The sequence below is a fragment of the Oryctolagus cuniculus genome, chromosome 11 (assembly GCF_964237555.1).
Source record: "Oryctolagus cuniculus chromosome 11, mOryCun1.1, whole genome shotgun sequence".
In the NCBI taxonomy this organism is placed as follows: Eukaryota; Metazoa; Chordata; class Mammalia; order Lagomorpha; family Leporidae; genus Oryctolagus; species Oryctolagus cuniculus.
In genome coordinates this window covers 58,427,319-58,449,048 of record NC_091442.1, presented here as the reverse complement: position 1 = coordinate 58,449,048, position 21,730 = coordinate 58,427,319, and the positions used below count along the sequence as shown (strand labels likewise).

Genomic DNA, 21,730 nt, shown 5'->3' with positions numbered 1-21,730 from the left:
CATTCTTACAGTCTTTATCAGTTTAAGTTGTTTTAACTGTCTTTATAGAACTCTAAAATGCTATTAAATTTAAAATGTTTCTAATTCTCTTCCTCAAATACAATTCTGATGCATTAGACAAACTAAACTATTAGACAACTAATATCAATGTTGTAAAGAGATTCAATTGAGTGAGTTTCAATTATCCTAAAAATGTAAGTGAACCTAAAGGGTGTACCTTATGAAGTTATCTGAGAGTGGAAAGCAAAAATTTGGAGAGACAATAGTTAAATACAAAGTTAATAGGTATACTGAACAATAAATTGAAACTTTTTATTTAACTGATATCTGCTTAGTTTTTTATTTAGTTAAGTACAAGGGCCCAATCAATCAAGTCATTAGACTGGTCAAGGCAAGACACTTGAACTACATCATAGGATTTTTTTTTTTTTTTTTGACAGGCAGAGTGGACAGTGAGAGAGAGAGACAGAGAGAAAGGTCTTCCTTTGCCGTTGGTTCACCCTCCAATGGCCGCCGCGGCCGGCGCGCTGCGGCCGGCGCACCGCGCTGATCCGATGGCAGGAGCCAGGAGCCAGGAGCCAGGTGCTTATCCTGGTCTCCCATGGGGTGCAGGGCCCAAGCACCTGGGCCATCCTCCACTGCACTCCCTGGCCACAGCAGAGGGCTGGCCTGGAAGAGGGGCAACCGGGACAGAATCCGGCTCCCCGACCGGGACTAGAACCCGGTGTGCCGGCGCCGCTAGGCGGAGGATTAGCCTAGTGAGCCGCGGCGCCGGCCCTTTTTTTTTTTTTGACAGGCAGAGTGGACAGTGAGAGAGAGACAGAGAGAAAGGTCTTCCTTTGCCATTGGTTCACCCTCCAATGGCTGCTGTGGCCGGTGCGCTGCGGCCAGCACACTGCTTTGATCCGATGGCAGGAGCCAGGTGCTTCTCCTGGTCTCCCATGGGGTGCAGGGCCCAAGCACTTGGGCCATCCTCCACTGCACTCCCTGGCCACAGCAGAGAGCTGGCCTGGAAGAGGGGCAACTGGGACAGAATCCGGCGCCCTGACCGGGACTAGAACCCGGTGTGCCGGCGCCGCAAGGTGGAGGATTAGCTTATGAGCCGCGGCGCCGGCTATATCATAGGACTTTAAAAGCAGTTGGTGTTATAGTGGTTCTCAGGTAATCACGCACACATATGCACACACACATACACACAAATTGGTAGAGTACTCTGGATATTAGATTTCTCCCTGTAATCTTGTATAATGCACCATTCACAATTTGCAGTGTTTTGAACACTACGTAAATTGGACATGGCCAAATTAGAGATGTCTGACTGAAGTCTTATAAAGTATTTGGGAACTTCAGCTACATTCCCCAAAAGACTGCTTTTTAAACCATAAAAAATGAAAATTCATGTAAAAGCACAACAGATTTAACAGACATCTTTAAAATAAATCAAATTGCAACTCAATTTTCTACTTTTTCAAGTATGACTAAGAAAGTTACAAGCAATGTCTACATTAAAAAAAAAAAACTCAACTGGGTGAATTTGGGAGGGGGAGGAAACTATACAGTATTATTGCACTCCACGAAATGTGCAGAATTCCAAAATGTGCTAGCACTGAAAAACCATCTTGCATTGAGGTTTTCCAAGTGGTACAAAGAGCCTGCCAAAAAAGCATCTGGTCTGTACTAACTGTCTTTAGTACAGGCCTTCATAACGTCAGTCACGCTGCTCTTGCAAAATCCCTTAGTGTAAAAGAGTTTTCAGTGCTGATAGGTGGGGCTGTGACCCATGGTGTGGGATTGAATCCATATGCACATTGAGCTTCATTTAATTGTCAAGACTTTGAACAAGTTGTTGCATGGATGGAAGGTTACCAGATTCCAGTTTAGACCATACAGGTACATCATCTAAAGTTACCTCAAATGTACCTGCTGACATACACTGGTTCTCAATCATGTTGCTCAAGAAGAAAAGCATCATACATGCATAGACCTTATTTTCCTGGTCCCACTGCCAGATGCTAGGAGCTTGCATGCCAAAGAAAGCAAAAGTATCTTTGCCAACAATTATTAAGCCTATTAATAGTTGTCTGAAGACAGACAGGAAAGATGCTATGTGTCTGTATATTGGTTGAGGGAGGTAATTCTCTCCTTCAATTTGGATGTCTGGGTACCGCTGGCTAATAACCCGCATGTACTCCTCAAACACCCTCAGGCCTATACCCTCAGGAAACACAGATCTGGAACTTCAGCAGCAAACTGCAGCTTCAATCTCTTGCTGGGCATACCGCCCTGGTTGGCCGAGGCCTTGCTTTGGGCCACTGCCGACGCCACCACCAGGAGAAGCAGCAGAAGCCTCATCTCTCTTCTTTTTTTTTTTTTTTTTTTTTGACAGGCAGAGTGGACAGTGAGAGAGAGAGACAGAGAGAAAGGTCTTCCTTTGCCATTGGTTCACCCTCCAATGGCCGCCGCGGCTGATCCGAAGCCAGGAGCCAGGTGCTTCTCCTGGTCTCCCATGGGGTGCAGGGCCCAAGTACTTGGGCCATCCTCCACTGCACTCCCTGGCCACAGCAGAGAGCTGGCTTGGAAGAGGGGCAACCAGGACAGAATCCGGCACCCCGACCGGGACTAGAACCTGGTGTGCCAGCGCCACAAGGCAGAGGATTAGCCTAGTGAGCCGCGGTGCCAGCCAGAAGCCTCATGTTAATTAAGCCAGCTGCTCTGGCCGCCCTCAGACAGACTGCAGCCAGCTCCCATAATTTCTTTATCCGGTCTGCAGTTGATGGACATCAGGGTTGATTCCATATCTTAGCTATTGTGAATTGAGCGGCAATAAACATGGGGGTATAGATCACTCTTTCATATGCTAATTTCTTTTGGTTTGGATAAATTTCCAGGAGGGGGATGGCTGGGTCATATGGTAGGTCTGTATTCAGATTTCTGAGGTATCTTCATACTGTCTTTCACAGGGGTTGGACCAGTTTACATACCCACCAAAAGTGAATTAGGGTACCTTTTCCCCCACATTCTTACCAGCCTTTGTTGTTTGTTGATTTCTGTATGAAAGCCATTCCAACTGGGGTGAGGTGAAACCTTCATTGTGGTTTTGATTTGCATTTCCCTGATGGCTAGTGATCCTGAACATTTTTTCCAAGTGTCTGTTGGCTATTTGGATTTCCTCTTTGAAAAATGCCTGTTAAAGCCCTTTGTCTGTTTCTTAACTGGATTCTTTGTTTTGTTGTTGTTGAGTTTCATGAACTCTTTAAAGATTCTGGAGATTAATCCTTCATCAGTTGCATAGTTTGGAAATATTTCCTCTCATTCTGTCAGTTGCCTCTTTGCTGAGTGTTTCTTTTGCAGTGTAGAAACTTCTCAATTTGAATAATCTCATTTATCCATTTTGGCTTTGAGAGCCTGTGTTCTGGGGTCTTTTCCAAGAAGTCTTTGCCTGTGCCAATGTCTTGCAGGGTTTCCCCAGTGTTCTCTAATAATTTGATGGTATCGGGTCATAGGTTTAGGTCTTTGATCTATGTTGAGTGGATTTTTGTGAAAGGTGTAAGGTAGGGATCTTGTTTCATACTTCTGCATGCAGAGATCCAGTTTTCCCAATAACATCTGTTGAAGAGACTGTTCTTGTCTCCTGCTTAGTGGGAGCATACTGATGTGGGAGCCTCTGATTTAGGGATCCTTCTAGCATCCCAGCTCCGTGCCTTTCTCCAACTTGAAGATCGCCTCAGGTCTGGTAATGCAGTGCTCACAGGCCAGCAGGCTGCTATAGCCCTCCAGCACCACAGTCCTGCACAGCCTTAGAGCACTGTCCAGGTCCTGCCAGTGCTCCCACATGAAGTTCACAGCCACGTCCTCAAATGCCCCCAACACTGTGAGAGAACATGTGCTGAGCCACAGTGCCAGTCTCAAGTTGGAAATCTTACAGTGTGTTCTCTCAACCATGCTTCTGGTCAAAGCGTGAGGAGTGACATGTGCTGAGGGCCGCCTTTGGCAGCATGCTGAGGTGGCCCAGGGCACCACGTGGCAAGAAACAGCACACATGGGTCTCTTCTAGTCTCTGTCGTGATTTAGTCATTTTCCTTGGTGTTAGAAACACAGAGAGGAGTCCAGAATTATACAATTTCCCACTTTTGCTGTCTCGGTTTCGTTTACAGAGCAGTGGAGGCTGAGCCACCACAGGAACACTCTCCCCACTGGAGCCTGGATGCAACTCCACAGTGACACCGTTCCCATCTGCTTTGCTCAGAGAAAGCACAAGAGAGTAATTAAATGAACAGCGGATTTTCTGTGATCTAGCGACAGAGAACTCTAATGACATTCCTTTGATGACTGTTTAGGAATAAACTAAAACAGTTGCCAGGGGAGAGAAGTTCCAGGGAGAATGGAGAAGAATGTGGCAGGAGCACCCCCAAGGGATGGTTCCCAACGTTGGGGTAATGGTATTTGTCTCTTAGAGTGGTCTGGGGCTGGATATGACATTTTGTGTAGAAACTCGATAAAAATTAGATCTAAGAGAACAGAGATGAAGTCATAATTGGAAAACCAATTCTCTTTTCATGCGCAAGAGCTATTCTGGGAGCAGATGATAAATTGAAATTACTATGACTCATACTGTTGCAGGAATGAAGTGGGAAGTTAGGAGAAAAGACTGAACAAAGGGGCAAACTCCAAGATGTTTTGTGAAAAAATGGTTTTTAGTGTCTCAAATTTAGTTTTATAAAGTTGTGCCTAGTTACTTTAAGTTAGGATTAAATACTTTTTTTTTTTTTTTAAAAAACATGTTTATGGGGCTGGCGCTGTGGTGCAGCAGGTTAAAGCACTGGCCTGAAGTGCCTGCATCCCATATGGGTGCTGGTTCTAGTCCTGGCTGCTCCTCTTCCGATCCAGCTCTCTGCTATGGCCTGGGATGGCAGTAGAAGATAGTCCAAGTCCTTGGGCCCCAGCCCCCACATGGGAGACCTGAAGGAAGCTCCTGGCTCCTGGCTTCAGATCGGTGCAGCTCTGGCCATTGTGGCCAATTGGGGAGTGGACCAAAGGATGGAAGATCTCTCTCTCTCTGTCTCTACCTCTCCCTGTAACTCTGTCTTTCAAATAAATAAAATAAATCTTTAAAAAATGTTTATTTATTTATATATATTTCTCTACCAAAAAAAAAGCAAAAATATTGGAGATTTAATTTTTAACCATAAGAAATGTTAAATGTTTGAAGAAATAAATGTATTTACCCTGATTCAACATTAAATAGCATGTAGGATCCCATAAATAAATTTTATATATCTATGAAATTTTAAATAATCTTGGGGAAAGAGAGGCCTTTAAACAAATGGCATTTATAATTTGTCTTCTACTAATAGTTTCCACTAGTAACTTTGGTTTTCTTCTCTGTAGACATATTTGAAAAAATAAACTATTTCCAAATACAGATTTTGAATTTTTTCTTTTTTTTTTAATTTTATTTAAGGAATACAAACTTCATGCATATCATATATTCAAATTTAGGAACATGGTGATTCTTCCCACCCTACCTTCCCTCCCACCCACATTCCCAACCTTCTTCCTCATCTCTCTCCTATTCCCACTCTTAATTTTTACAAAGATCTATTTTCAGTTTCCTTTATACTCATAAGATTAACCCTACAGTAACTAAAGAGTTCAATAAATAGTACAGGGAAAAAAAAATTCCATTTTATTTTATTTTCACAATGGATACCTAAACTTGACATATTTTCACAATGGATACCTAAACTTGACACTCATGCTTGTCTATTTTAATCTGTTAATTTCTTAAATTTATAAATTTTTATTTCTTCCTTCAACCATAAGTCATTATCTTTCTTGTGTGCTTCTTTGATCTCCCTATGAAACCATGAATATATTTTTTATAAATTTTATTTTGGATATGGATGTAGATTTTCTTTTTTTTTTCTTCTTTGAGTCTTACTTTTTTTTTTTTTTTAAAAGGGGCCAGTGCTGTTGCATAGTGGGTAAAGCCGCTGCCTGCTCTGCTGGCATCCCATATGGGCTCCGGTTCTAGTCCTGGCTGCTCCTCTTCCAATCCAGCTCTCTGCTGTGGCCTGGGAAAGCAGTGGAAGATTGTTCAAGTCCTTGGGCCTCAGCCCCCACGTGGGAGACCTGGAGGAAGCTCCTGGTTCCTGGTTTCAGATCGGTGCAGCTCCATCCATTGCAGCCATTTTGGTGATGAACCAGCAGATGAAAGACCTCTCTCTCTCTGGTTCTCCTTCTCTCTCTGTGTAACTCTGACTTTCAAGTAAATAAATAAATCTTAAAAAATAAAAAGACAAAAATATACTTTATATAGTTAATACAAATTATATTATTATTTTAATGTTTCATATTATTTGCATCATTTTCTGGGTTTTCTTCTCTTCTTATTTGAATAATTCCTTTAAAAATGTTTTCAAATGCATACTTTGTGTTACAAGCATTCTGAGGTATTCCTTTGTTTTACTATCATATTTAAATGCCTAATTTTTTTCTTTAAGAAAGAACAGATTAAATTTATCTTAACCCAATGTATCCAAAATGTATCCAAAGTATTAACATGTGATCATTGTAATCTGCTATGTATAAGTATTTTACACCTTTTTTTGGACTAGTTTCACTTCAAGTGGAAATGCCTGATTTTTAAGGTGTATATTTAATAAATCCCGTGTGCTGTAAGTTTTCAATTGCCATTTTCCACATTATAGGAAACATTACTTCTTTTTCTTTTTTCCCTTTCTTTTCACCTGTGATTTTGATTATCTAGATTTACTTTAGTATCTGAAGTTGTAGTTTAGCTATCAATCAACCAATCATTATTATTTATTCTTTTCCTATCCATCTGAACTCTTTTTTTTTTTTTTTTTTTTTTTTGACAGGCAGAGTGGATAGTGAGAGAGAGAGACAGAGAGAAAGTTCTTCCTTTGCTGTTGGTTCACCCTCCAATGGCTGCCGCGGCCGGTGCACCGTGCTGATCCGATGGCAGGAGCCAGGTGCTTCTCCTGGTCTCCCATGGGGTGCAGGGCCCAAGTACTTGGGCCATCCTCCACTGCACTCCCTGGCCACAGCAGAGAGCTGGCCTGGAAGAGGGGCAACCAGGACAGAATCCGACGCCCCGACCAGGACTAGAACCCTGTGTGCTGGCACCGCAAGGTGGAAGATTAGCCTAGTGTGCCGCAGCGCCGGCCCATCTGAACTCTTTATAGTTCTCTATTGTGTTATAGGAAAGTTCATCAGATCTAATTTTCCAGTTTATTATTTTTGCTTTGATTTATATCTCCTGCTATTAGTCTCCTTTGCTTTATTCTTTATTGTATTTTTTTTTTTTAATTTTTTGACAGGCAGAGTGGACAGTGAGAGAGAGAGACAGAGAGAAAGGTCTTCCTTTGCCGTTGGTTCACCCTCCAATGGCCGCCGTGGCCGGCGCGCTGCGGCCGGCGCACCGCGCTGATCCGATGATGGCAGGAGCCAGGAGCCAGGTGCTTTTCCTGGTCTCCCATGGGGTGCAGGGCCTAAGCACCTGGGCCATCCTCCACTGCACTCCCTGGCCACAGCAGAGAGCTGGCCTGGAAGAGGGGCAACCGGGACAGAATCCGGCGCCCCGACCAGGACTAGAACCCGGTGTGCCGGCACCGCTAGGTGGAGGATTAGCCTAGTGAGCCACGGCGCCGGCCTATTCTTATATTTTCTTATATATTTCATATATACAGATTTAGGAACACAGTGATACTCTCCACCCTACCCTCCCTTCCACCCATGCTCCAACTCTTCCTCCTCCCTTTCCTGTTCCTACTCCTAATTTTTACAAAGATCTATTTTCAGTTTACTTTATACTCATAAGGTTAACCCTACACTAAATAATGAGTTCAGCAAATAGTATGAAATAAAAAAACACCACTACTCCTCAATAGTTGAGACAAGGGCTGTAAATAATCATTGAATCTCAAAATGTCGATTTCATTCCAACATATTTACATTTTAAGTACTCTATTAGTTACTCCAGATCAGGGGAAACATACGATGTCTGTCTTTTTGGGACTGGCTTATTTCACTAAGTATAATGCTTTCCAGTTGTGTCCATTTTGTTGCAGAAGACAGGATTTCACTTTTAAAAAAATCACGGAGTAGTATTCCATAGTGTATATACACTATAATTTCTTTATCCAGTCATCAGTTGATGGACATCTGGGTTGATTCCATATCTTAGCTGTTGTGAATTGAGCTGCAATCAACTTGGGGGTACAGATAACTCTTTAATATGCTGATTTCATTTTGCTTGGGTAAATTCCCAGGAGTGGGACGGCTGGGTCATATGGTAGGTCTATATTTAGATTTCTAAGAGATCGCCATCCTGTCTTCCACAGGGGCTGCACCAGTTTACATTCCCATCAACAGTGGATTAGGGTACCTTTTCCCCCACATTTTTGCCAGCATTTATTGCTTGTTCGTTTCTATATGACAACCATTCTAACCAGAGCATACCTCATTACTTTTAATGTTTTCTCTTTTATTTAATAGTTATCTCCCAATTATATTTTTAATGATTTATTTGCTTATTTGTTTGAGAGAGAGTGCTCCCATCTGCTGGTTCATTTCTGAAATATGCACAGTGGCTGGGGCTGTTAAGAGCAGTATCAGGTCTCCCATGTGGGTGGCAGGAACAAAATTACTAGTGTCATCACTATTGCATCCCAGGATCAATGTTAGCAGGAATCTGAAATCAGGAGCTGGAGTTGGGAATTGAACCCTGGTATTCTGATGTGGGACACAGGCTTCCTAGCCACTGGGAGACAGACAGATGCCTTTCCTGCCACCCAAACTTTCAAAGTACCTTTTATTAATAAATTGTCCAGTGTGTCCTAGTGGGTTAGTTGCTCACATGGGTGGTTGTTTTAGATCCAGAACTATGCTGTCTAGTGACGGGGAGAAAGCCTGCGTCCTGGTTTATGACCTGAATAAATTTAAAGAAATGATCCTCAGGCCAGAGAGCCCAGGCCATTGCAGAATTGCTCCTCTTTGTAACGACATACTTCACTTCTTAAAAATAGGCCCCCACCCCACTTTTTTTCTTTCGAATTTTGTTTTAAACACTTTGTAAGAAAGTGGTCTTGGGAGAAGACTAACCTCTTTGGATTTGAAATCTATAATTCCACAAGCTTCATTGCTTCAAGGAGAAGCAATGGAAAAAGGAACACCAGGTGTGGCCTAAAGGGCTCACTCATTTTCATGATTTCACATTTCATGTTTGCACTGCTATGATATTAGGTTGCTAAAGGCGTGTCTTTTGACTTGTCTATATGATAGTGACAGGAAGAATAAACTCCCCAGTTCATGTATTTAGCTGTGGAACACTATAGAAGCTGAGCCTCACAATGACAGAAGCCATTCCTTTTGATTGTTTATGCTTTAGGTCATATTGTAAGTTTGCATTAATGTAACGTCAGCTGGAGGGACAGTTTCAAAAGCCTATGACTTATCTCCTTTTTTCTTTTGGAATGAGCTCTTTAGAAGGCGATATGTTCCTTTCCAAGTCAATTTTTTCTTCTTCTTTGTTTAAAAAGGTTTATTTCTTTATTTGAAAGGCAGAGTTATAGGAGGCGGGGTGCGGGGGGAGAGAGAGAGAGAAGAGATTGAGGTTGGGAGATTGATTGATTTTCCATCCATTGGTTTACTTCCCAAATGGCCACAACAGCCAGGGCTGGGACACGCTGAAGCTAGAAGCCAGGAGCTTCATCTGGGTCTCCTATGTGGGCATCAGGGGCCCAAGCATTTGTGCCATCTTCTTCTGCTTTTCCAGGTACATTAACACGGAGTTGGATCAGAAGTGGAGCAGCTGGGACTCAAACTGGTACTGGATGCTGGCACTGCTGGTGGCAGCTTAGTGTGCTGGTGCCACAATGCCAGCCCCCCCAAATTCATTAAAAAATTTTTTTTGACAGGCAGAGTGGACAGAGAGAGAGAGAGAGACAGAAAGAAAGGTCTTCCTTTTGCCGTTGGTTCACCCTCCAATGGCTGCCGCGGCCAGCGCACTGCGCTGATCCGATGGCAGGAGCCAGGTGCTTCTCCTGGTCTCCCATGGGGTGCAGGGCCCAAGCACCTGGGCCATCCTCCACTGCACTCCTTGGCCACAGCAGAGAGCTGGCCTGGAAGAGGGGCAACCGGGACAGAATCCGGCGCCCCGACCGGGACTAGAACCTGGTGTGCCGGCGCCGCAAGGCAGAGGATTAGCCTAGTGAGCCACGGCGCCGGCTGCTTCAATGGCTTTTAAATGACACATTCTTATTTACTGTTAGATATAGATGGAATATCTAATGAATTATTTAGTAATTAAAATATCAAATAGTTCAATTTATTTTTTATTTTTTTTTTTATTTTTGACAGGCAGAGTGGACAGTGAGAGAGAGAGAGAAAGGTCTTCCTTTTGCTGTTGGTTCACCTACCAATGGCTGCCGTGTCCAGCGCGCTGCGGCTGGCGCACCGCACTGATCCGAAGCTAGGATCCAGGTGCTTCTCCTGGTCTCCCATGCGGATGCAGGGCCCAAGCACCTGGGCCATCCTCCACTGCACTCCCGGGCCACAGCAGAGAGCTGGCCTGGAAGAGGGGCAACCGGGACAGAATCTGGCACCCCGACCAGGACTAGAACCCGGTGTGCCGGCGCTGCAGGCGGAGGATTAGTCTAGTGAGCTGCGGCGCCGGCCCCAAATTCATTTTTAAATGCTAAGGTTAAGAAGGATGGGTGAAGTCTTAATTAGTGCCCTTAAACTTTGGCTTATACAAGGCGTTGACCTCTGTTTCAGCACAGTCCTTCATCTCCAGGGCACGTGAAGGTGATGTTGACCCCGTTCTAACTACCAATTCTAATTCTGATACTGGTGCCAAGTATTCTGAGGGCTTCATCTGAAGTTTAGGTAAGACCGTCACTGACCTAGTTGTTCAAGGAAGCAACCGGACACAAGGGGTGTGGAAATATGCTGGTGTTGTTGCCAATTGATCCCAGATAACATAGCCATATTTTTGCAGTCCCAGTTATATTAAATCAATCATTTTATAAATATTCAATCTAGTTAAGCTATAGTTAGTTCCTTGAAAAGGATACTACTTACAATTGTTGTGTGGCTGTAAAGGAGATCATCATTTAAAGCTTAATAAGTACTGGCTGGCTTTTAATATTTAACATCTATGATCTCATGCAATGCTCAAAATTACCCTATAAGAGAGATATTATTATTATTATTATCCTATTTTAGAGTTGAGAAAGGTAAGCCTCAGGGTAAATAACTGTTCCTCTGTGATTTTTTTTGAAGATTTATTTATTTATTGGAAAGTTGGAGTTACAGAGAGACACATGGGGAGTGATGAGAGAGAGAGAGAGAGAGAATCTTCTGCCTGCTGGTTCACTTCCCAGATGGCTGCAAGGCTGGAGCTGGGCCAGGCTGAAACCAGGAGCCCAGAGCTTTTTCCATGTTTCCCATGTGAGTGCAGCGGCCCAGGAACTTGGACCATCCTCCTCTGCTTTCTCAGGCACATCAGCAGGGAGCTGGATCGGAAGTGAAGCAGTCAGGACTTGAACCGGCACCCACATGAGATGCTGGCACTGCAGGCTGTGGCTTTAACCTACTGGGCCACAGTGCCGGCCCCTCCTCTGTGATTCTGTCTTTGCTTCCACTTTGCAATAAGGTTTGGTAGAAATGTGGATGTGGAGGAACATAATAATTTAGCTGTGGCTGTTCAAGAACATTTTTCTACTAATTGAAAAGTATCCAAAATATCTCAGTGAATTTGGAATAAATTGAAACTGATCACTAATCTCTAGCTGGTCATCAGAGACAATCAAATATTCCAAAAAGCAGCAGGTTTACATAAAAGAGTCTTTATTTAAAAATACTATACAATCTCAATATTTTTCTCTTGTTCTGAAAATTTTCTCTCATTTTTCGTACAATCTAGTTTGTTCCTTATGTGTTTGAGAACCACTATTTCACCCAACTCATTACTGTATACAAATTAGGTTATGTTTCACTTGGAATTCAAGTAAAAAACAACATCCTACAATGCATTATGATATTATTAAACTATGTACAAGTCAGACGTTAACAGGTGCCTTTGCTTGAGTTGAAGTTGAGCTCTATCATTACCTGTTCAAATCCAAGTTTCTGCAACCTTGAATCCACCTGTGTAGAGTTTTTGGTGGGGTAACCTACTCCCACATGGTTTCCAAGACTCATAATTTGGATCATCTCAGACATAAAACTGTGTTGATACTTTCCATTCATTTTTACTTTACAGATAGTCATCCATAGTTTATATTAAAACCAAAAGCAAAAGTTTGGGGTAAAAGTTAAAGGAGTGGAGTCAGGTCATAGAATTTGTCTTTTCTAATATCCAATGACAGCAAACAAAAAGATGAAAAGAGAATTACAAGAGGAAGAAAAAAGTCATCAGAACCCACCAAAGGGAGAGAGAAAGCAGATCTCACGCCATTATCGTAAACAGATGTTGGCTAAGAAAATAAACCAAAGATCCTGCCTGTGGATGTGAGTGGCTTCCAGCCTTGCCTCTGGAGACCTTGTCTAATAATAACCTGTAGAAAATGCAGTTGTAAGCAAACTCTTGAGAATTTTCTCCTCATTTGGAGAAAAGTGGACTACACGACTGTATTCTTTTAATTTCTTCTTACTGAATGATGAAAGTTGTGATGGTTCCATTTGAAATGGAAGTGGAGACAGGGTGGAGAATTACAACTGCTGACACCTTGATGGAAGCCTGGTGACCAGTGTAGGTTACTCTGCTGATGGCTCCTTGGAGACAGAGCCCTGGAGCAACACCAATACTGTATTCCCTGCAACACTGCCCTTCTCAGAACTTCTCTCGACTAGCGAATGCACAACAAACTCCACAGTTTGTCATTCCATACTTTGGCCTCCTTTTCCACTCTCAATTCTTACCCTACCACTCTCCTCAATAAGTGATATGTTTTGCTTCTTAAATTTCAAATCCTTTCAGGAAAGAAGAGTTAATTGTTTCCAGCTGCTCTTTATGGATTTTCATTCACCCTATGTAATAATACTTGCCATGTTATTTTATTTTTTGATAAATTTATCACATAAAAATTATAGTTTACTTTTTTCTCTTTCACCCTAGATTATAGGTTCCTTGAAATTAGGGCATATGGTTTTCATTTGTTTCCTCACAGGCCAGTTTGGCATTTGAGATATAGCAGACATTCAATTCAGGCTTATTAAATAAAAAAGTATTTCTCATCGAAATGTATTCTGTGTTTTTTTTTTTTTTAAAACTTCACCATCTTTTTGACAGTGTCCTTGAAGGCTTGCTTTACTTGCTGATTTCTTAGCGTATAAATGAAAGGGTTCAACAAGGGGGTAACGGAGGTAATGAGGACAGCTATTCCTTTGTTGAAAGCACCCCCTTCTTTTGCAGAGGGGTTAATGTACATAAACATGCAGCTGCCATAAGAGAGGGAGATGACAATCATATGGGAGGAGCAGGTGGAAAATGCCTTTGTCCTTTGCTGGGCAGACGGGAGCCTCAGAATGGTCCTGATGATGTGTGTGTAAGAAAGCGTCACGAGCACCAGCGTAAGCACCAGAGTCACAACAGCCAACAGGATGACCAGCAGTTCTAAGAGGCTGGTGTCTGAGCAGGCGAGCTCCATGAGGGGCCCATAGTCACAGTAATAGTGGTTCAGCACGTTGGAGGCACAGAAATCTACCTGGCTCATCAGGATGATGGGTGGTAATATGGCTAGGAACCCCCCCAGCCAGGAGCAGAACACGAGTTGTATGCAGACTCTGCTGCTCATGATGGTCAGGTAATGCAGGGGTTTGCAGATGGCCACATAGCGGTCATAGGACATGGATGCCAGCAGGTAGAATTCAGTTGCCCCGAGAAATATAGCAAAAAAATACTGAGTCAAGCAGCCAGAAAAGCTGATGACTTTATTACCTGTTGTCATACTGGTCAGAAATCTGGGAATAAAAATGGATGTGAAGGAAATTTCTAAGAAGGAGAAATTCCGGAGGAAGAAATACATGGGGGTCTGGAGGTGGGGGTCTAGAAGGGTGAGGGTGATAATAGCCAGATTTCCCAGGATGCTTAGCATGTAAGTGAGGAACAGAAAGATGAATATCACTACCTGGAGTTCAGGCTGATTCGTGAGCCCCAACAGAATAAACTCGGAAAGCATGGTCCTGTTTTTCATTGTTTGCCTCCAGTAGATCTAAAGAGAAAGGTGAAAACAGTGAAAACTGAGAATTTCTCATAGTAGAAGAGATCAATCTTATTTTAATCAACAGAATCAGGTCATATATTACACTTTTTTCAATTAGCCCAAACAGTGTCCTGTTGGGCTGCACCTGACTCCATGGGAGCCTGCATCGAAAGTGACCTCATTCCTAAGGTTTCTCCAACTCCTCAAGTTGATCTATTCCTTGGCATTTAGCAAAATGTAATATACAATAATTACTCAACATTTTTGCCAGAAGAATACGTATCGAACTCTATTCTTTCCTCTCAAAATTTCCTGAAATCTCTACGTTTAAAATGCTTCTTCTATTAATCGCTCCTGCTTCTCTGCTCTTGGTGGGAATATCTCTGCATGATTCTGTTTTCTGTGCTCTCCTATCTCTTTCTTTCTTTTCCTGTACTATGCAATGCTTCATGGATGCCTGCTGCAGGTTCCCATCTCTGTCACTGCCCACACATCTAACATCTTTGACTCACAAGCAAGGAGAAATTACCCCATGAAGGCAATGCCAAAGACAGTCTCATTTTATATTGTGGCTTTTTCCTCTACATAAAAAAAACTGCAGACACTGATAAGTCATATTAACTAGTATTTTCTCATATGTTTCTCTGCCACATTTAGGGTTTGTAAGGCACTGAGTTGGGATATATCCCTGAGAGAGCCATAGGAGGATTTTGCTCCAAGTGTTAAAGAGTCCTCAATGGTAATGAAAAATAACAGCTCATCATGACCCAAACTTTCTTGTTCTCAATTCCTGGCTTAGAGGAACCCAGAAGAGAAGCACCTACATGTTACTCAGTACCAGCTCTTTGTAGATGACTTGGTAATTCCTGGAAAAAACTAAAGTGATGGTATCCCGTGTGAATCTTTGCATTTTTCTGATGAGGAGGTAAAGGTCGTATAGAAGGGCTTTTCTAATTCACATGGACATGAGTTAGAGAAATCACATAACTATAATCATGCTTGTCAACTGCCCCATTTTTCCAGGTACCTTTTGGGGGTACTAGGTGATGTGAAACGTTGACCTGGATGTCCCACAGCCCTCCCTCACTTCCCTGCTTGTACTAACCTGTGGTCTCTTCCAGGAACTGCATTTTCCTCCAGATTTTGCAGCTGATTGGTTTAATGATCCATATTTTTAGAACCTCAGTGATTTTAAAAACGCAGTACTCACATTTGGACAACCACAAAGGCTGTGGTGGGCTGTGTACCTTGTTGTTTCTAAGGGATAAATAAAAAATGAGATGTACTATGTGAATCGCCAAGAAGTATAAAGTTTAACATTTATTGTTGGCTTCCTATTCACATTCTTTCCTTTTCTTAACAGAAATATCCAAGATTGTAGGACTTAACTAGGAAAAAAGTACAATATCTTCTGTTATAAGAATCCAAGTAGAAAGAAATCACAGTTCTTGAGAGATACAAATCCTTTACATGTGCAATAAAAAAGAAAAAGGGATACCCCACCCAACAGCTACAGAATTAGAAGACACTTCAATACACTGAAAATTCTATAATATTTTTGCTCTAAGAGAAATTACGTGGAAATCTTTAAGATGGCAGTGCACGGGCTTTCTTGCAGTTTCTGTGTTAGCTAGAGTGACATGTTTTTTTATCTGCTCTTTTTAGAGCAGGCACATGGGGATCAATTTTCTTAAGAAACTAAAGATGCCCTACAAATTCAAGTTCAAATGGTACTAATGAACCTCAATTGTTGACAACTTTGAGACCAAAATGAAAACATATGGTTGAGAAGAGAGGCCTCCAAAGAGAATAAATTAGAGGCCTTCAAAGAGAAATCCCCACGGATAACACGAGATAAAAATTCCATGAGAATATGCCCTAGCCTGTGGTTTGTGGATGGGTTTGAGCAGTGAGACTCCTGGGAATGGATGTGCCTGGCCTAGTCATTGTCTCTCCCTTTAATAATGCTGTTTGATTTGTGCTCATATCTAATATAAATGAATGACACTTCATAGTGAAATATGCCAACCTTAAGGTCAACGTATCCTTCATCAAGGTCCACATTCCTAATTGCTTAATCCATCCGATTTCCAACTGGAAAATAGTTGGCTGTTATAGATTCAAGTAATTTGTCCTATTTAATGTATGCTGATTTTTTAAAAAGATTTTATTTATTTGAAAGAGTTACAGAGAGAGGTAGAGACAGAGAGAGAGAGAGAGAATCTTCCATCCACTGGTTCATTCCTTAAATGGCCACAGCGGCTGGAGCCAAGCAGGAGCTGGGAGTTTCTTCTGGGTCTACCACATAGGTGCAGGGGCCCAGGGACTTGGGACATCCTCTGCTGCTTTCCCAGGCACATTAGCAGGGTGTTGGATCAGAAGTGGAGTAGCTGGGACTTGAACCGGTGTCCATATGTGCTACTGGCACTGAAGACCGGGGCTTTAACCCTCTGTGCCACAGCACCAGCCCCTAATGTATGCTTCTGACCATGCCATTACCTTTGAAGGAACAATACACTTTCATGGGATATTGAAAGTATCCCTTGGGATATCTTAAGAACTATGTCAGTGTACGAAGTCTTTGCAGACTAAATCTTAACTACATCCAACTCTTTCTTCAGGAACACAGATATGACATTGTATTGATAATATCCTCATGTGAGCAAATTTGAAGGATATACAAAGATTTGTCATAGGATTTTTCAACTGGGATTGGGTCATTGCATTGCATAAAATTCAAGGCCTTGTCACTTCAGAAAAATTCCTGGATATTACTAATCAGCCCAGGGATGAGTTGGACCTCATGCGGTAAGGAATGAATTCCCTACTTTCATCAGCACTCACTAAATAGAGGGATCAACATTTATGGTGTTTATTTGAATTCCAAAGGTAATATGTTCCGCGTTGACAAATTTTATTTAGATCTGTGTGCGTCTCACTAAGAATGGACCTTTCAATGACAGAATCTGTCTAAATTGCTTACTTTCAATTTTCCAGTTGGTAACTGGGTGGAATAAGTAATTAAGAATGTGGATATTAATAAACCCAAGCTTAGTGAACTGAAGGTCAATCACCCAGAAGCAGCCAACACAATTACATAACTAGGGGCTATGGAGAGGATATAACAAACAAAGCAATGGCATAACTGTAACCCATAAAATATTTGCTTTGCTTTACTTCTGTGTTCACCCTGTAAAAGTCTCTGCATTGTATTTCCTCTGTGAAGCTTCTAAACCGTTCATGAATGATTGCTCAATTCATGAATCACTGCTCAAATAAACATTTTATTGTCTTAGTAAAGGACATAGAGAAAGATATATATCTATCTCTATATCTATCTCTCTCTATATATCCCATCTGTTGGTTCATTCTCCAAATGCCTCCAACAGCTAGCTATTCCAATTGGAGTGGGATGATATCTCATTGTGGTTTTAATTTGCATTTCTTTGATGACTGAAATATTGACTGTTTTGTCACATACTGTTAGCCATTTATAATTTTGTTTTGAGAAATGCCTACTCAGGCTTGCTATGCTTTGGATGTGATTTGTCCACCAAGGGTTCCTGTGTTGGAAGCTTGGTTCCTCGTTTAGTGATGTTGCGAGTGGATGTGGACCTTAGAAGGTGGGCCCAGAGGGAGTTCCCTGGGTCGTGTGGGCACTAACCTTAGTTCTAATGGGAGCCTGAATGAATTCTTGTGAGAGTGAGTTTTTATAAAAGCAAGCCTGTTCCTTAAAGCCCTGTCTAGTTTCCTGCCTCAAGATGTGGTCTCTTCCTGCTATGTGTGTGTCCACGTTTGTGGTGACAGCTTCCATGAGATCCTCTCCAGAGCCAACTTAGTACCAGGGCCAGGCCTTTGAGTCTCAAGAAATGAAAGATAAAGAAACCTCTTTTCTTTATAAAGTTAACCTGCCTCAAAAAATTTTTTTTGTTTTTGTTGTTATAGTAACAGCAGACTAATATGAAGGTACTTCCAAAAATTTGTGAAAAATAGAATTAAAAGATGTTTATTTTGGTGTAAAAATATTTAAACCCTTCATAAGACAAGGTCTTAAAAAACTTCATGGAAATGTATGTTATGAAAAAGCCTGTGTAGATTTCAAAATTCTTTTACACCAAAGTAAACTTCTCTCTCTTGCACTAAGGCACAAGAAAATGTTTATTTGAGCAGTGATTCATGGATTGGCTGCTCTAAATCAGAAGTGGTTTTGAAACTTCACAGAGGAAATGCCAAGGGGAGACTTTCAAAGGGTAAACACAGAAGTAAACCAAAGCCAGTATTTTATTGGTCAGTTATGCAGATGCTTTATTTTTTATATCCCATTGGAAAGTCCCCAGTTATAGAAATGTGTTGGCTGCTTCTGATTGGTTAAGTTCTGGTTTTCTTTGATATAGGCATTTATAAGAAATAGCTCAAGATCTGGGGTGATGCCTGCTACAGGTACACCCTTATGACATCAGCTCTGCAGTGCAGAATTCAGTACTATGAGGGGGCGTGGCCTGGAGGACGAGTTACGCCCGGCGACCACTGTCTTGGATGCAGACTTGATCCACAGGTAGTTTGTGAAGAGAAGAAATTAGGACTGCCTTCTACACCAGGAGCCAGCCCCTTGAGGGCCGACGGTGGCCGCCGTGGCGCTGTACCCCACCAGCTGCCGTGAGACGGCCATGCTCCGAGCGTGGTAGCGTCCTTCAGGGAAACCTCGTTCCAGCGGCAGGAGCACCGGCCTCTTGGGGCCAAGCTGCCTAATATCCCTGGAAGTCGCATTGCATTCTACACCACACATTTATGTGGAAAGACGTTATATTCTTGAAGGCAATGAGTAAGTACAGGAGTATCTGCTCAGTTTAAAGATAGAATTTAAAAGAAACACTACAAGAGAACAAAAAGTGACTGAAAAAGAAGTATATAAGTTGCATGAAAGCAGAGCATTCGATAAGGCTGCCCAAGTCCAAGAATGGCCATTTCAAGAAGATACACAGGCCGACGCTGCGGCTCACTAGGCTAATCCTCTGCCTTGCGGCACCGGTACACAGGGTTCTAGTACCTGTCGGGGCGCCGGATTCTGTCCCGGTTGCCCCTCTTCCAGGCCAGTTCTCTGCTGTGGCCAGGGAGTGCAGTGGAGGATGGCCCAAGTCCTTGGGCCCTGCACCCCATGGGAGACCAGGAGAAGCACCTGGCTCCTGCCATCGGATCAGAACAGTGTGCCGGCCGCGGCGGCCATTGGAGGGTGAACCAATGGCAAAGGAAGACCTTTCTCTCTGTCTCTCTCTCACTATCCACTCTGCCTGTCCAAAAAAAAAAAAAAAAAAAAAAAAAAAAAAAAAAAAAAAAAAAACAAAAACCTTGGAACAGGAGCTGTTACTGTTACTACAACACAGATGTGCATGTATGATTTGCAGGACATTAGGCCAGGCTAAACACACAGCAGAAAAGCAGAATGTAATTTGTATGAAGAAATAAGAAAGATGACATTGGGACCACAGAAGAAGAAAACTTGATCTCTGCAAACAGATTGAAGAGAAATGGAAAACAAAAGAAATGTTGAGTCTGTCAAAAATTGGAAAAGCATAAAAGGGAAGCAAGAATCAAAAGCAGTGTCAGAAAGCTGGAGAAAAAAATTAATCAAAAGTTTTCCAAACATAAAGAAAATGAATCCTTCTGCCAATGGTCAGAAATCGCATCAAGGACACCTAAACAAAAATGAAATGTCATCAAAATGTTATGATTAGGAATTAATTTGTGAAAGGGCTGGATTTGGTAATGACTTATGGTTATAATGCTAATAGATTCTCTGTTCTCTTCTGTCAAATGATGGGATTTTGAGCAATGCTTATCAATCAATGCTACACTACTATAACCTCAGTCACTACCTGTTATTAATTGCTGCAATTACTCAGTGGGCATCACTGCCTGCACACTGCTGTGAGCAGGGCAATTCACACTCTGCAGCTGATAACTCTCCGGCTTAGTGCAGAGCGCCGACTTTGCAAGCCCCTGCTCCTGATTTGTCTCTATACGTTTCTATACCCAAGATGATCCAAAAACATTATTTCAGTTTGTGATTCACTAGCTGCGGTTGCCCTTGCTTTTTGCCTCCTAGGGAAGTTTGTACTTGCATCTCACTCATTCCATCTGGGGAGCAGTCCTGGGAGAGGTTACTGAATGGAGGTGACTTGGAGAGAACTAGACCTCTGCTGATGTTTCTTTTCCTTCCTTCCTCCCTTCCTTCCTTTTCCCTTCTCCTTTCCCTTCCATGCATCTACAACCAAGCTATCTTTGACAAAGTAGCTAAAATCAATCCACGAATCCCTGGAGCAAGGACAGCCTCTTCAACCAATGGTGTATCTCTGTATGCAGAAGTATGAAACAAGACCCTTACTTTGAATAAGAGAGAGAGGACATGTACAATTTGGGACATGCTCAATCAGACTTGCCCCAAATGGTAGAGTTAGAAACGTGCCAGGGGATTCCAATACAATCCCATCAAGGTGGCATGTACCAATGCCATCTCACTAGTCAAAGGGATCAATTTCTGTTCACAATTGATCATAATGATAGGACTAAGAGTCAAAGGGATCACATAAACAAGACTAGTGTCTGCAAACACTAACTGATAGAATAAAAAATGGAGAGAACGATCCAACATGGGAAGCAGGATACACAGCAGACTCATAGAATGACAGATGTCCTAAACAGCACTCTGGCCTCAGAATCAGCCCTTAAGGCATTCAGATCTGGCTGAAGAGCCCATGAGAGTATTTTAGGCATGGAAAGCCAAGACACTGTGGCAAAAACAAAACAAAACAAAACAAAAAAAACAAAAAAACAAAAACAAAAACAAAAAAACACCCTATATGAAAGATCTCTGCGAGTGAGATCCCAGTGGAAAGAATAGGTCATCAAAGAAGGAGGTACCTTTCTCTGAAGGGAGGAGAGAACTTCCACTTTGACTATGACCTTGTCTAAATATGATCAGAGTTGGTGAACTCAAAAGGCCTCCATAGCCTTGGCAACTCATGACAAGAGCCTAGGGTGATTACTGACGCCATAAACAAGAGTGTCAATTTGTTAAGTCAACAACAGGAGTCACTGTGCATTTACTCCTCATGTAGAATCTCTGTCCTTAATGTGCTGTACATTGTGATTTAATGCTATAACTAGTACTCAAACAGTACTTTACACTTTGTGTTTCTGTGTGGGAGCAAACTGTTGAAATCTTTACTTAATATTTGCTAAATTGATCTTCTGTATATAAAGAGAATTGAAAATGAATCTTGATGTGAATGGAAGGGGAGAGGTAGTGGGAGAGGGGAGGGTTGTGGGTGGGAGGGAAGTTATGGGGGAAAAAGCCATTGTAATCCATAAACTGTACTTTGGAAATTTATATTCATTAAATAAAAGTTAAAAAAAGACCCTTACTTTACACATTACACAAAAATCCACTCAAAATGTATCAAGGACCTATACCATCAAATTACTAGAGAACATTGGGGAAA

At 42.1% G+C, this 21,730-nt stretch overlaps 1 protein-coding gene and 1 pseudogene across 1 annotated transcript; both read right to left on the bottom strand.

Moving 5' to 3' along the window:
* Positions 1,115-2,742, bottom strand: LOC100339975 (selenoprotein T pseudogene; annotated as a pseudogene).
* LOC100345228 (olfactory receptor 6C4) lies at positions 13,293-14,222 on the bottom strand. The gene has a single exon (XM_008256715.4). The coding sequence runs from the start codon at positions 14,220-14,222 to the stop codon at positions 13,293-13,295; it is 930 nt and encodes a 309-aa protein (XP_008254937.1).
* Between the last annotated feature and the right edge of the window lie 7,508 nt (positions 14,223-21,730).